Here is a 15,193-nt window from a genome sequence, read left to right on the forward strand (position 1 = left end):
CCCATCATTAAAACCTGATAACATGATAATTTAGCTCTTTGTTGGAAGGATTAGAACTTATATAGCCATGAGATATAAATCAAGTTGGAAGGATTAGAAGTTACATAGCCATGAGATATAAATCGAGTCGGTATAAACATCAGATGATAAAATACAAAACAAACTTAAGCAATTTAACATGATTCAGATTACCACATAAATATTGATCTTATGCTTATGAGAAGAAGAAAAAAATACTAATAAAAAACTTGAACCATACAACCGAGTCACGACACAAACACAATGATGACCACAAGAGAAAATTTGAAGAAAAAAACTCTGCCTAAATGTAACTAAACAAGAAGTAACAAAAAATAAAAATAAGATTACCCCTATTGACCACTAGAGTTGACCATAGTCAATAGTCAACTTCCTGTCTTCTCTACGGTTGATACAACAGTACAATGGCCGGGCGGTGATGGAGATCGACGACCAGAGGTTTTGCCGGAGAAAAAGTGACGTCGGAGACAATAAGAATGATTTTTCAGAATTTTATACTCAAATTTTTTCCAAACATCATTAGGCGGAGGGTCACAAAAAGAAAAGTTGCTTCCACTAACATAAACAAGCAGTAGATCTTTTTGGATTGACAAGATTGTGTTCAAGATGATTGTATCCAATACGTGACATCACCCATCTTTTTGTTCAGATCAAAGCATACAATGACAAATATTTTTTCACTTCTTGCTTATTTATATATATTTGTATATGTATATATATATATATATATATATATATATATATATATATATATATATATATATATAGAGAGAGAGAGAGAGAGAGAGAGAGAGAGAGAGAGAGAGAGAGAGAGAGAGAGAGAGAGAGAAAGGTCTAAAGCTTCTTCTCTTGCTGAAGACTCCATGGTTTAGCAACAAGATGAAGTCTTTGTTTTCTTCGGAGCACCAACCCTAAAGCCTCGCTCATGTCCAAATCCTCACTTGTCAGTCCACCAGGCAACTCCCAGTCAAAGTGATAAATCAGGTTTGCCAGCGCGAGCTCTAAAGAGGCGATGGCAAAGGTCATTCCGGGACAAATTCTTCTTCCTGCTCCAAATGGAGTGAACTGGAAATCATTTCCTTTGAAGTCCACTGCACCACCCTCCATGAACCTCTCCGGCTTGAATTCTTGTGGTGCTTCCCAGTACTTGGGATCTCTGCCTATGGTCCATACATTCACTAGCACTCGTGTTTTTTGGGGAATCTTGTATCCTTCTATGCGGCAATCCTCCATCAGTTCTCGTGGCAGCAATAATGGTACCGAGGGGTGCAGGCGGAACACTTCTCTGATCACAGCCTTCAAGTACATCATCTCGTTCGCCTCCTCCTCTTTAACTAATTCTTTCCCGCAACCTATCCCTCTCACTTCATCTTGTAATTTTCTCATCGTTGTTGGACTCCGAGCGAGCTCCACCATGGCGTACTCCAAGATTGCAGACGATGTATCCGAGCCAGCGCTGAATATATCCTAAGGATTATTAACATTTTGAGTTAATGAGACCATTCGAGAGTCAAACTAAAAACAACAAAGATATCGCAGTATCCACTCTTTTCACTGATCAAATTTCCAAGGATTTGTATTGAGTTAATGAGATCATTCGAGATGAATCTCAAACTAAAAGCTACAAAGATATTGTGGTATCCACTCTTTTCACCGATCAAATTTCTAGGGATTTGTATGTTTCGCAAAGGCCTGTTTTGATGCAACAATTTTGGGAGAAGATTCGTTATTCTGTGGAAGACATATATATAAACATTGTTAGAAAGCTAAATTTATTGCATTGATTCGCTAAAATCGTAGACATGCCTTCAGAAGGAGAAAGAATCTTCAAATTTTATATATGACATTGAGTCGCTTATAAGAAAATATTATTTGGGAAACTCTTTATTTTCTCTCAATTTTCAGTCAAATATATATCTGCTTATAGAAATACAAGTCACATATAATTATGATTAGTTATTTTTAGCATTCCGATCCTTACACTTTTTAAAATTACATTAGGATCCCTATATTTAAGAAAGTAAAAAAAGATAATTTTATAAAATTAAAAATCGAGAGTGATTTTATTCATAATAACTGGGTTAAAATATTTCAATTTCATAAATATAAAAAATCTCAATATAACATTTGAAAATAGATAGCTAATTGAATAGAGAATCTATGATTAGTCCCAAATAAATCAATTGAGCATATATATCATGATAAATGATCTCAAAGTCCCTTAGAATTTTTATATAAGAAATATTTTTTTATTTTGAAAAAAAAATACATATTTTCTTTCGGAGTTTGAATTTTATTCATCGTATTTTTGATGTACAACTATGTCAAATTATATCAGTCAGTCAGGCATGCTAAAACATGGGGAGCATATGATCGGTCCAAGAAATAGTTTATTGTACTATCAGACACGAAAAGATATGCAATCAAGTAGAAGGAATTGCGTACCATCAGAAGTGCCTTCATATTTTGTGGAGTAAGGAGAGTGTGATTCCGTGGATCCTCCCGAAGAGAGAGCAGGACATCCACGAAGTCCTTGTCATCATCATCACCTTTTGCTGATCGATCTTCGTGTTCTTGGATCACCCCATCAAGCAAATCATCCCATCTCTTCTTGGTCTTCTTGGCTCTCTCCATAGAGCCAAACAATACATCCACCCAACCCAGCCATGGGAAGTAGTCCCCCACGTAGAGCTTGCTCAGTAGCACCGAATTCTCCTGGACCAGCTCGCGGAACAGCACGTTCCTCCCCTCTTCTCTGGTGAACTTCCCCGAAACAACTCGACATAGGATATCGTTGACGAGGGAGTACAAGATCTCCGACATGTCGACGCTCGTCGTCGTAGGGGAAGCTTGAGAGGAGATCTTCCTGATCATGAAACCCACCTCCTCCTCCCTGATGAGCCGATAAGACTGCACTCTTGTGGAGCTCAAGAGGTGGGCGACGCAGATCTTCCTGAGCTGCCTCCAGTGCTCACCGTAGGGCGCGAAGCCCAAGTCCTTGTACTCGTCGAAGAGGACTTTGGCCGGCTTTAGAGCAGGCCGGCTGGCAAAGACTTGATCGTGGTTGCGCATGACATCTCGGGCGCCATCCGGCGACGAGACCACGAGGGTTGGCACCTGACCCAAGTGCAGCAGCATGAGGGGGCCATGCTTCTGCGACAGGGCGTGGAGGGAGCGGTGAGGGAGAGAGCCGAGTTGATGGAAGTTGCCTATGAAGGGAAGCTTGGGCGGGGAAGGGGGCATGCCATGGGTCCTTGCACGGAGGTTGTTTCTTTTGAGTCCTAGACGGAGCAGCAGTAGTAAAGAGAGAGGTAGGATGAGTATGATGAAGAGTGTAGGGAGTGGGGATGGGCCAAGCAGCAGAGACATGGAGGAAGACATTGTCACGTCGTTGATTCTCCAAACTCCGCTTGGGTTGCCCTATTTTACGCGTGGCGATGATGGTCAAGACGTTGGATTTGGATACCTTGGACTTCATCCTACACAAAAGTCGTATGCAAATGAGTTCTCATCCATCAATGTGTAGTACATGGATCCATTTCTTTGTCTCACCAACTTCATCCTGAGCTACCACACGTTATTAGATGTGGGTTAGAAACTTACTATATCACATCACTCAAAGAAACTTCATCAAATTTGTGATGGCGGTCACCCACAATCGTTGTCGAACGGGATAGTGAATCCTACAGGAAAGATCAACCATAAACACGAGTGATGAACTCAAACGAAGAACATCCCCATTACCATTTTCTGAGGTAGCCAACGCTTATATATGCTTTAGAATTTCGCACCAATAAATTGGAGAAGAATATCTCCTGTTTCGTTCAAGAGATGAGGACAATTTTTTTCTCCCAAACTTGTGAAGTAAGGCCATGCATAATTACCAAATGGCATAAGCAATCTCGGATGAAGATTGGCTGCAACATAAGTGATAAACTCAAAAGGATATCTCCATATCGTTTTCTGAGTTAGCTAATGAATGATAGATCTTTCAGAATTCCATAATTGAAGATAGTAACCGGTGGCAATCACAAACTTGTGAGCAATCGTGGATCAACATCGACCATAAAAGATAATAAGGGGGAAGTGGCATCATCTATTCCATAAGAACGAGTGATGAAGATCGAAAGAAGTGTGAGGAAAGTATTTTTCTCTTTGAGAGTCACAAAGATATATAAAATACTAATTAATATAGAGATTTTTAGTATTTTAAAATTTCTAGAGTCAAGTGTTCAGAAATTTCAGTATAAGGAAAAGTCATCGTGAAAGAAAAGATCTTTGTCAATTAAGATATCCAGAGTTTTTAGAGAGGATAAGAAAATATATAATTTTTTTTAATCTATATGCAAGGCCATATAAGAGGATTATATTTGACGGAGATGACTCATAAGACTCTTATGATTGATTATATATGATAAAGAATTTAATTTTCTTTATGAATATAAGTGGGAGTTAGCAAACCATATCAATCTTATATCGACTTTCTATTATATCTTTTATTATTAATATTTGAATATTTATTTTATTTTTGATTCTCCTCTCTCTCTCTCCCTAACAGGACAAAAGCCAAACAATTTCATTGTTAAAGCATTAAATTATTTAAGATTTTAAATTCAAAATATGACAGATACAATACTAGAATAATAACATTAAATATGGGTATCGAAGGGCTTCTTGTCTTTGCCACTCCGACTACATAAGTACAATGATCCATCTTTCTTCATCATTCAAATCAAAGCATGCAAGGTTTAGCAACTTCATCGGTTCTCGATTAAATATATCATAGTTCATCCTTTTCTAGATACTCCAAGGTTTAGCAACAAGATGAAACCTCCTTTGCTCTCGTCGGACCACTAAACCCGGAGCTTGGGTTACGTCAAAGGTCTCACTTGTCAATCCATCAATTCCCAATTAAATGTGATGTGCTAGGTTTGCCAATGCAAGCTCCAGAATAACATAAGCTCACAGGCCATACCATCGGCCTATAAGACTTTAGGCCAATTGTTTACATGAAGTTAATATTTATAAGCCTTTGTGAGATATTGAATTTTTGTTCAATCACACTGTTTTGTTACGATATATTTGCACATGTAATTTTCTTTTTGATACCATACTCTCTGCTATCAAAAGTGAACTCTCTGCTATTATTATTACGTAATATTTTAAATTTTCTTTCAAGAGAATTTTCAACTATTAACTTAAATTTTTTTAAAACAAATTAAAAATTCTAATTTATCATTTATAAAATAGACATATGTGAACCTTATAAAATCATCAATAAAGAGAAGCATACAATGAGAACTTAAATAAGATAATATTTGAGTAAAACCCATAAATCACTATGAATAAGCTCTAACAAAAATTTACATCTTGAAAATGATTTATCAAAAGTTTACCTAAGTGTTTTACTATATTAACAACCTTCACAAACTTTATTATCACTATAATAGTAATATTGGGAAGATCATTTACTAAACTTTTCTATATCATAATATTCAATTTAAGAAAATTTATATGAAAGTAGAGTATATAAGTCTTTTGTACTCCTAGTATCAAGATAAAAGGTTGATGCTAACAAAATATATAAGTCTTTGATCCTTTTACTAGTATATACTATATTTGTATTTAATATTTTTATATTTCACATAAGCTTAACTTCATCGAGACAAAAAGGAACATAATGTTCAACATGAACTGTATTTGTGTTAGAAAAAAGATTTATTTTTATATTTAGAATATGGTACATATTCTTCAATGTAATATAATCGTTATCTTTATATGAGATTATAATATCATATATAGTTCGATATTGAGTCTAAAGGTTCATCTGATGTGACGAATAGAGGATTGTATATGTAATATCAAATAAATCCATGTTTTATTGGATCTATTAGGTAAGACCCAATAAGAGTTCAAAGTGGATAATTGGATAGAGATCTAATACTTAATAGGACAAGATCTTTTAAGGTTATCAGCAAGAGTTCTCTATAAAAGAGATGTGAGACGAAATGAGTTATTAGATTATACCCCTTAGCCGCCGCCCTCTACGTCTCTCCCCTGCTTCTTCCTCAACTGACTACCCCCTCTCTAGTGTGAGAAAGTAGTAAGAAAGACTGCCCCTGCTACGGTGGTTGTGGTGCACGAAAGCAAGAAAAGAATGCATTGCGAGATAAGGTGCGTCATCGCTTCATCCGCCATGTAGTTCATCGTTAGAGTGAAGGACATATGACCTCCTTCATCGATAGACTTGTTTTTCAGTTTATCCTCAACTGATCTCTCGATGTGAGAACGTCTCATAAATCTCATATAGTTTTTCAGTTTATCGAGTTTTTCGCTCTCAATCGTCACACGATGTTTCTATATCGTTCTTTTGGAAATTAAATTTTTTTTTTCGCTGCACATGTAATGTCTTCCCTAGATTTTCTAACATAACTTGTCATATCTATAATACTTGATCTTCTTTCGATTTGCACCATTGTTTGAAGATGAGTATTGCTTGCTATTAGCATCATTCTTCCTCTTTTTATCATTATAAATACTCTTTTTATTATTTGTAAAAAGGATATCTCCATCTATTTCTCAAGTAGAAACTCTCATCATTTGACGAGTTAGGGATTTTGCAAGAAAATTTTCTATGGATCTATACTTGTATGATGTGTTATTATGAAGCTTTCTTGATATATAGACAAATTCATCAATCTTCTTCATTCAATTAAAATTCTAAAATTGTTAGGATTAAATGAACTCTTCTTGGTATTCTGGTATGCGATTGGGAATACCAAACAAAGATTTTTTGGATAGAGTATTATATTTCATGTGTGTATTTAGTTGAAGTACAGATGTAGTAGAAGGTGTCATCTTTGAAAGAAGACAACTTCCAACAGAAATTGTCACACTGAGTCAAACTCCAATGAGGTATGGTAAAGTTTATGAACCAATGAGCATATAAGTTTTCGTCGTCATTATCGCTTTCATGTCGATACGAGCTCATGTAAGCAAATGAACAAACTTGATTGTGATTTTTGTTGCCTTGCAGTAACTCTGCTTAAGTTGTTGTGGTATCTCAATTTGATGAGTCTTATACAAACAACGTTACAAGGAGAAAACAAATGTGCAAAAGTGTTCGATGAGCTCTGCGACAAATGGCACAAAATGATACATCTGCTTTTCTTTTCAAAGATACTGAAAAATAGCGCAACATCATTGTGTTGATGTCATCACAGATTATTTTATCACACGTACCGAGAGTAAGATTTTACATCCAACACAAACACTTGCAGCATTTCATAGAGGAAAATGAGAGAAAAAAGAAATGATTGATAGAAAAGATGTATCCAAATATGCAAACTTGAAAGGAAATAAACCGAGAACACCATGGATGACTGCAATATGATATTTGCAGTATATTTTTTTTTATCCCAATAGAAACATAGTGAGTGCATACTGTACAATAATGGAGCTTAAATTGGAAATTACGACAAAGTTTGACAACAAGTCCATTACTGAAGGCTTCAATCAACCCATTCAGCATTTACAAGCAAAGGTGAAGAAGATACAATAAGGTAGTCGTATGTGCCGCAATTGATCTTGTAAGTTTGCACATGGAAGCAGCCCAAAAGAGAGGTGCTCCACCTGAACATTCACAACATATAATCATTGCTAGAGGCCTAAGATGTCTATCATCCATGAAAGCTACAACCTTTACAGAAAGAAACCGTTAATCCTGCATCCAGTAACCATTCATGTTTGCCCCTAAAAGAACTCCTACAGTGTAAAAGATTTCAAGTTATTCTTAGTATGCTTTCTGTTCTAAAGAATACAAGCATAGGCATATGCACACACACCTAAGGCAGAATGAAGAAAATAACAATTTAGATCATACGTAACGCATAAGATACAACGCAATTGTGGACCATAAGATCAATGCTTCAATGTCATATATAAGTTATTGGATACCCACCCCAATGAACCTTACAAGTATAGTTTCTCTGATTCTGTCATTTATTTATGCTCATAAGCTGCTGTCAAACCTATACAACAACACAACGATCGGGACAAATAATCAGCATTACAATAGAAAAAACAAATTTCTTTTGTAATTATCGATTCGTTGAAACGTTGAAAACAAGTCTTTGCCTATACCATTTCACGATTACGGATGAGGCTTAACATAACACAATTATTTTTCTTGGCTTCATTGATTGGTAAGCTGTCATATGATGTGAACTACTGTTTGGGGGGCAAGATATAAATGTGAGAGGACAAAGTCGTGGTACCAAATGGGGTCATGTGATGTGATAATTATCTCTCCAATCAATAATGTGGTCTCAGGTCTCAATTATTGAAGATAATCATTTTGATTGGATCCATGGCTAATGGCTGACCAAGAATTTTTTTTTTTTTTAGTATAAAAGTGGACTATCATAAAAATTTACGATGAATTTTCTCTAAAACATTATTTTGTTTACCTAAACAAAATCTAGAGACGAATAATTGTGAGAGAAACATGCCATGCCATGCCATGCCATGCCATGATTAAACTATCAGAGCTCATACCATTTTTTTCAGTGAAGTATAAAACAAAATAGTTAGTTATGTCGAGTCTTCATCTTCCTCTGTCTATCCATTTTTTTAGGATAATTTTTTGTCAAAATTTCTCTAGTTTCATTTAGGACTCTTGAAGGCCAAGTAATCTGATGCGTATTAGTGTAGTTTCTGCATCATCTAATCCTCGCAGGACAGAGATTGGCAAACTTCACCGCTGGCTTCATCACGATTCTCTCGGGGACATTTCTCCTCCACATGACCAAGGACATGGCTGATGGTATGTTCCTCCTGTGTGTTTCAAGTGTAACACGTTTAGATCCTAATCATCTACGACGTGACTCTTCACAATATCCAAAATGGGGTGATTTGATTGATGGGTCTACCGCAATACGGAAAACTTGTGATTTCAAAAGACTTCTACTAGGAAAGACACTCAATCACGGCAATGCCTCTTCTCCACTGCCGACAAATAGCAGTACATTGGAACGTCCCGTCCCGACTGGAGTTTGTTCGGAGCAACAACTACAACTAGGAATCACGGCAATGTCTTCCTCCATGTCTCTGCTGCTTGGCCCATCCCCACTCCCTACTCTCTTCATCATACTCGTCCTACCTCTCTCTTTACTACTGCTGCTCCGTCTAGGACTCAAAAGAAACAACCTCCGTGCAAGGACCCATGGCATGCCCCCTTCCCCGCCCAAGCTTCCCTTCATAGGCAACTTCCATCAACTCGGCTCGCACCCTCACCGCTCCCTCCACGCCCTGTCGCAGAAGCATGGCCCCCTCATGCTGCTGCGCTTGGGTCAGGTGCCAACCCTCGTGGTCTCGTCGCCGGATGGCGCCCGAGATGTCATGCGCAACCACGATCAAGTCTTTGCCAGCCGGCCTGCTCTAAAGCCGGCCAAAGTCCTCTTCGGCGGGACGACGGACTTGGCGTTTGCGCCCTACGGTGACTCCTGGAGGCAGCTTAGGAAGATCTGCGCCTTCCACCTCTTGAGCTCCATAAGAGTTCAGTCTTATCGGCTCATTAGGCAGGAGGAAGTGGGTTTCATGATCCGGAAGATCTCCTCTCAAGCTTCGCCGACGACGAGCGTCGACATGTCTGAAATCTTTTACTCCTTCGCCAACGATATGTTATGTCGAGTTGTTTCGGGGAAGTTCAACAGAGAAGAGGGGAGGAACGTGCTGTTAGGCGAGCTGATCCGGGAGTTTTCGGTGCTACTGGGCAAGTTCTACGTGGGGGACTACTTCCCATGGCTGGGTTGGGTGGATGTATTGTTTGGCTCTATGGAGAGAGTCAACAAGTCCAAGAAGAGATGGGATGATTTGCTTGATGGGGTGATCCAAGAACACGAAGATCGATCAGCAGCTGAAGGTGATGATGGTGAGAAGGACTTCGTGGATGTTCTGCTCTCTCTTCGGGAGGATCCAGGAGGGAATCATGCTCTCCTGACTTCACAAACCATAAAGGCACTTCTGATAGTACGATTCCTCGTCCTAAATTATGAGTGATATATTTATTGTTCCAATATTTGCTTGCTTTTTTGATGGATAGCACATATAACAACTAATGACAAATTATAATTCGTTTCATACGAAAGTGAGTGATGTATGTACGTTGATAACTTTCTTGAGTTCACTATGTTTTTCATATCGTATTAATTATATTCGTATCTTATTGATTATTATTTTCACGTGTTACTATAGTATATATAGTGAACCAATTTCTTTTACGAGATAGGGGGAACCCTCTCTCCAAATTGCTACATCCAAACTAGAGCAATCTAAACTACTCCCATCCCCCTATTTAGGTATATTGTGGTGCTTATTTCATCAGTGAGAAATGTGGATGCTACAATCTTGCAGTGTTTATTTTGAGATTCATCAAATGATCTCATTTTTTCCACATTATCGACGACTTGCAGGATATATTCAGTGGTGGTACCGACACATCGTACGTAACCTTGGAGTGCGCCATGGCGGAGCTCGTCCGGAGTCCAAGAGTGATGGCAAAATTACAACACCAAGTGCGAGGGATAGCGAGCAGAAGAAAAGGAACGGTGAAAGAGGAGGAGTTGGACGAGATGGTCTACCTGAAAGCCATCATCAAGGAAGTATTACGTCTATACCCGCCGGTCCCGCTATTGGTTCCACGAGAGCTGATGGAGGATTGTCAAATACAAGGATACAACATTCCCAAGAAAACACGAGTGATCGTGAATGCATGGGCCATAAGCAGAGATCCAAGCCATTGGGAAGCACCTGACGAATTCAAACCTGAGAGGTTCATGGGGGACGGTGCAATGGACTTCAAGGGAAACGATTTCGAGTTCATTCCGTTCGGAGCAGGAAGGAGAATTTGTCCTGGAATGGGCTTTGCAAATGCCTCTTTAGAGCTCGCACTGGCAACCCTGGTTTATCACTTTGATTGGGAGTTGCCTGGTGGAATGACAGGAGAGGATTTGGACATGAGTGAGGCTTTTGGGGTAGTGCTCCAAAGAAAACAAAGACTGCATCTTGTTGCTAAACCATGGAGTATTGGGCAAGAGGAGCAGCACCTCTAACTCACTCATTCTCTCTCTCTCTCTATCTATCTATCTATCTATCTATCTATCTATCTATATATATATATATATATATATATATATATATATTCCTTGTATGCTTTGATCTGGACAAAAAGATGGATGTCTGTAGTTTCAGTAGTCCGTTCAGAATTGGTCTCTGACGGCCAATTCTCCTAATAAAGCTAATATATGAGAACACTTCTTCTGGATGAGGTTAGATTTTGACCATTTGTCGAAAAGGGAGAGGATGATACCGATCTGATCTTTTCGGTCAAATGCCAATGCCAATGATCGAAGCTGAGGGATTACCATCAAACAAGCGGAGGTCAATTTCTGAAAGATTGTTAATTCAATTAGGAAAGCACATTCACCACATAGCATTGACGAGACTGTAAAATCTCAACAACTTTTAGACTATTCTCTTTCGATACGAATATACACTATTATGAGATAAAAAAATTATAATCTTTGGGAAAAAGAAAAAGAAAAAAAGAGAACTCAAGTTTGTATCCATGTAAGTGCATATTCATTGTTTTTACAATAGTATCATTTGAGTAACAAAAGATCTTTGGAATCTACTTAATGACAGAGGTTATTTTTATTTTGAATTTATATGCTGGTCACTAATAAATTTTAATTTAGAAACTATTACTCAGCAACTTAAGCCAACTTTTGTTTTCTCATTTATATTTGAATTTATTATCATTTTTTATCGGATCCATGATTTTAGTGTCGATCTAATAGTATAAGATAAAAGAATCCAATTATGTATTTCATATTATATTTCCATGTACTATTCTGTTTTGAATTGTAAACTGACTTCTAAATGTTCTATATAAGTTGTGTCTGTGCATACTTTCATAATTATGTTAGTACGTCTTTACTCGAAAAAACAATTTCTTTTATACCTATCGAGCCTCATACCATTTCTTTAGTAAAATATAAGGTAAAAATTCACTTATAATTTCAATTCTACAATATGACAATTACGTCGAGTCTCTATCTGTCAATTCATTTTCTTTTGGGCATTTTTTCAAAATTATTTTAAATAATTCTTAGTTAGTGGTATCTTTTTTAAAACTTCTCATTGAATATTTATTATTATTATTATTATTATTTTTGTAAAAGATGATATTGCCCTACTAGCGACCACCCTTGCCTCTCCTCCCGTCTCCTCTTCTTTTATTGTTATCCTCGCTCGTGATCCCTTTTGATAGAAGATTATAATAAAGGTAAATATAAAATAATAATTTTATATTCTTATATATTCTAATCCTTAATTATAATCAATCACATATTTTAGTATATGATTTGAATGTATGATTTGAGTGCATAATTGAGGAAAAATTTTCTTTCAAAACCTATATAAATATGAATTATCTTAACAAATGATATCATCCTTTTAAAATAAATTATTAAATTCTTTATAGTATTATAGCCTTTTTCTTTAAGCAATGCTCCCTCTTCCACGTACTCTCTTCTTTACCATCGTTAATTTCTCTTTCTCGCTCTCCTTATTGCTACTTTACAACTCTCGATTTTTGTTTTCTATCATATTTTGACATTGCAACGAAGATGAAGACACGCGACTCCTCCATACCAATCTCTTAGTGTGATCTGCTTTGCAACAACTCCACTTTGTTGATCTAATTAACCTCCTCTAGTGATCAACTTGTTTCTCTGATAATCCTCCATCGCTATTCAATTTTGCTCGATGGGTGTTTTCTTTGCTCCTACATCAATACTATTCATCATCTTCATCGACGTTCTTGTCCCTTTCTCGTTAGTCGTCAAATCCACTAGCGTCTTAGATCCATGATCAATCTCTCGATGATAGTCCATTGCTTTCTATCATCTTCTCAACCTCGCTATCAACACTCGTGATTGAGAGAAGGACTAAGTGAGGAAGGAATAAATCATCCTCTTTTACACATCTTAGATCACATCATCCCTTGTGCATTTTTTAATCTGATCTCCTCTCAAATCAAATCCTCCTTTTGCACTTTTTAGATTTGATCTCATCTAACAAAACTAATCTCCACCAACTATTCATTCAAACTAAATCATCAATTGATTATGGATTTTCTTCATTGGATCACATCTTCTCATCATGTCCTTCTCATTTACATTTGATGCTTCAATTATTTTTTTTAGGAAAAAATAGTTCATCTCAATCTATAAGACATATATTAACGTAGCAACTATATTAGTTTGGCAAGTCCCATAGTTCCACATCGGGAAAATCAGACTTTTTATCTCCTATTGGAACTATAAATAAGGGTCTGAGCTTTGAAGTCAAATGCATCGCAAGTGACACCACAAGAAAACCTAATTGTTTGCTTTAGGCTTTTCTTGTTCAGTAATTTTTGATATTTTATGGCCTAGGAACATCTTCCTAAGGCATTTGTAATTGTCTCTCTTTTATAATAGTGATTTGCTCCTCCTTTGTCCGTGAATGTAGATCAATTGGCCGAACTACGTAAATCTAGTGTTCTTTTACTTTTATTCTTTCCTTTTTATTGTCTTGGTTGGGTTGCCAAAATTATCCTTTGGTAAATTTTCTGGGACTAGCTCTAACAAACTGGTATCAGAGCCTAGTTTCGAGATTTTTTTGGCAACAATGACAATAATAAAGATCGTTGTCGAGAAATTCGATAGAAATGTCAACTTTGGCATGTGGCAACTCAAGATGGAGATCATTCTGGTTCAAGACAGAGTTGATTTGGTACTACAGGGAGCTGAGAACATTCTAGATGGTATATCAAAGGAAGATCTTGCGGGTATGGATAAGAAGGCCCGATCCAATATTATTCTAAATATCTCTCACGAGGTTTTACGGGAGGTAGCTACGGAGACTACGGCTAAGAGCATGTGGGACAAGCTTAAAGCCTTGTATATGAAGAGGACAATAGAGAATGTCTCTACTTAAAGCAGAGTTTGTATATGCTTCGGATGACTGAAGGTACATCTATACTCTCACATCTTGATAAATTTGATTCCTTGGTTATGGATTTGGAGAATATAGATGCAAAAATTGATGATGAGGATAAGGCCATGTTACTTATGTTCTCTTCCCTAATCTTTTAAACATTTTCGTGATACTATGATTTATGGAAAAGAAACAATTTCGTATCAAGAAATTAAATCTGTACTAAAATCTAAGGAGCAGATAGACAAAGATATCACTGGGGAAAGTAGAGGGAATCAGACTGAGAGTCTGGTTGTTAGGGGTAGAATGAATAAAAGATAATTTGACAGTAGTAGATCTAAATCTAGATCTAAATCCAGACATAGAAATTTGGAATGCAGATATTGTCATAAAATAAGGCATATTAAGGCTGATTATTGCTTTAAATTGAAAAATAAATTAAAGCAAAAGGAAAAAATTGTTGAGAAAACTACTGAATCCGCTGAAGCTAATGTAGTAACTTATGAGAATGATGGAAATCTTTTTTTTGCTACTGATGACAGGACAAGGTCTAAAAATAAATGGATTTTAGATTCGGGTTGTTCTTATCACATGTGTCATAATAGAGATTTGTTTTCCATATATGAATCTTGTAATGGTGGAATTATTTTGATGGATAATAATGTAGCATGTGATGTTATTGGTAGAGGAACAATCCGAATTAAAATGCATGATGGTATTGTGAGGACGCTCACTAATGTTAGACATGTTCCTAATTTAAAAAAGAATCTCATCTCTTTAGGCACCCTAGAGGCCCTTGGGTGTAAATACACAACTGAAAGTGGAGTTATAAAAGTTTCTAGAAGTACTCTTGTTGTTATGAAAACTTGTAGGTCTGATAGCTTATATATTTTGCAGGAAACTACTGTCACAGGCTCGGTTGCAGTCTCGTCATCATTATTGTCTGATTCTGACATCACCAAATTATGACATATGTGTTTGGGTCATATGAGCAAAAAAAGTTTAAGCATACTGAGCAAAAGAAAAACACTGCATTTTTGGGAACAAAGTACTAGGCCACTGGATTTTTGTGAACACTGCATTTTTGGAAATCAGAAAAGAGTCAGCTTCA

At 36.8% G+C, this 15,193-nt stretch overlaps 2 protein-coding genes across 2 annotated transcripts; one reads left to right on the plus strand and one right to left on the minus strand.

The window, feature by feature from the left end:
* Nucleotides 1–600: 600 nt before the first annotated feature.
* Nucleotides 601–3,523, minus strand: LOC135596684 (cytochrome P450 71A1-like). Its single transcript, XM_065088743.1, has 2 exons — nt 2,485–3,523; nt 601–1,506 (listed from the first exon to the last, which is right to left on the minus strand). The coding sequence occupies exons 1-2, from the start codon at nt 3,418–3,420 to the stop codon at nt 874–876; spliced, it is 1,569 nt and encodes a 522-aa protein (XP_064944815.1). The 5' UTR covers nt 3,421–3,523; the 3' UTR covers nt 601–873.
* A 5,512-nt stretch (nt 3,524–9,035) lies between these two features.
* Nucleotides 9,036–11,362, plus strand: LOC135597813 (cytochrome P450 71A1-like). The gene is made up of 2 exons (XM_065091336.1): nt 9,036–10,068; nt 10,512–11,362. The coding sequence occupies exons 1-2, from the start codon at nt 9,130–9,132 to the stop codon at nt 11,148–11,150; spliced, it is 1,578 nt and encodes a 525-aa protein (XP_064947408.1). The 5' UTR covers nt 9,036–9,129; the 3' UTR covers nt 11,151–11,362.
* Nucleotides 11,363–15,193: the final 3,831 nt, after the last annotated feature.

The sequence above is a fragment of the Musa acuminata genome, chromosome BXJ1-11, assembly GCF_036884655.1.
Source record: "Musa acuminata AAA Group cultivar baxijiao chromosome BXJ1-11, Cavendish_Baxijiao_AAA, whole genome shotgun sequence".
NCBI lineage: Eukaryota > Viridiplantae > Streptophyta > Magnoliopsida > Zingiberales > Musaceae > Musa > Musa acuminata.

Excerpts from the sequence above, each read along its gene's own strand:
- LOC135597813 (XM_065091336.1), top strand. The coding sequence starts at position 9,130 with ATGTCTTCCTCCATGTCTCTGCTGCTTGGCCCATCCCCACTCCCTACT. Across the intron at positions 10,069-10,511 it reads CCATAAAGGCACTTCTGATA|GATATATTCAGTGGTGGTAC; the intron begins GTACGATTCCTC and ends GACGACTTGCAG.
- LOC135596684 (XM_065088743.1), bottom strand. The coding sequence starts at position 3,420 with ATGTCTTCCTCCATGTCTCTGCTGCTTGGCCCATCCCCACTCCCTACA. Across the intron at positions 1,507-2,484 it reads ATATGAAGGCACTTCTGATG|GATATATTCAGCGCTGGCTC; the intron begins GTACGCAATTCC and ends AATAATCCTTAG.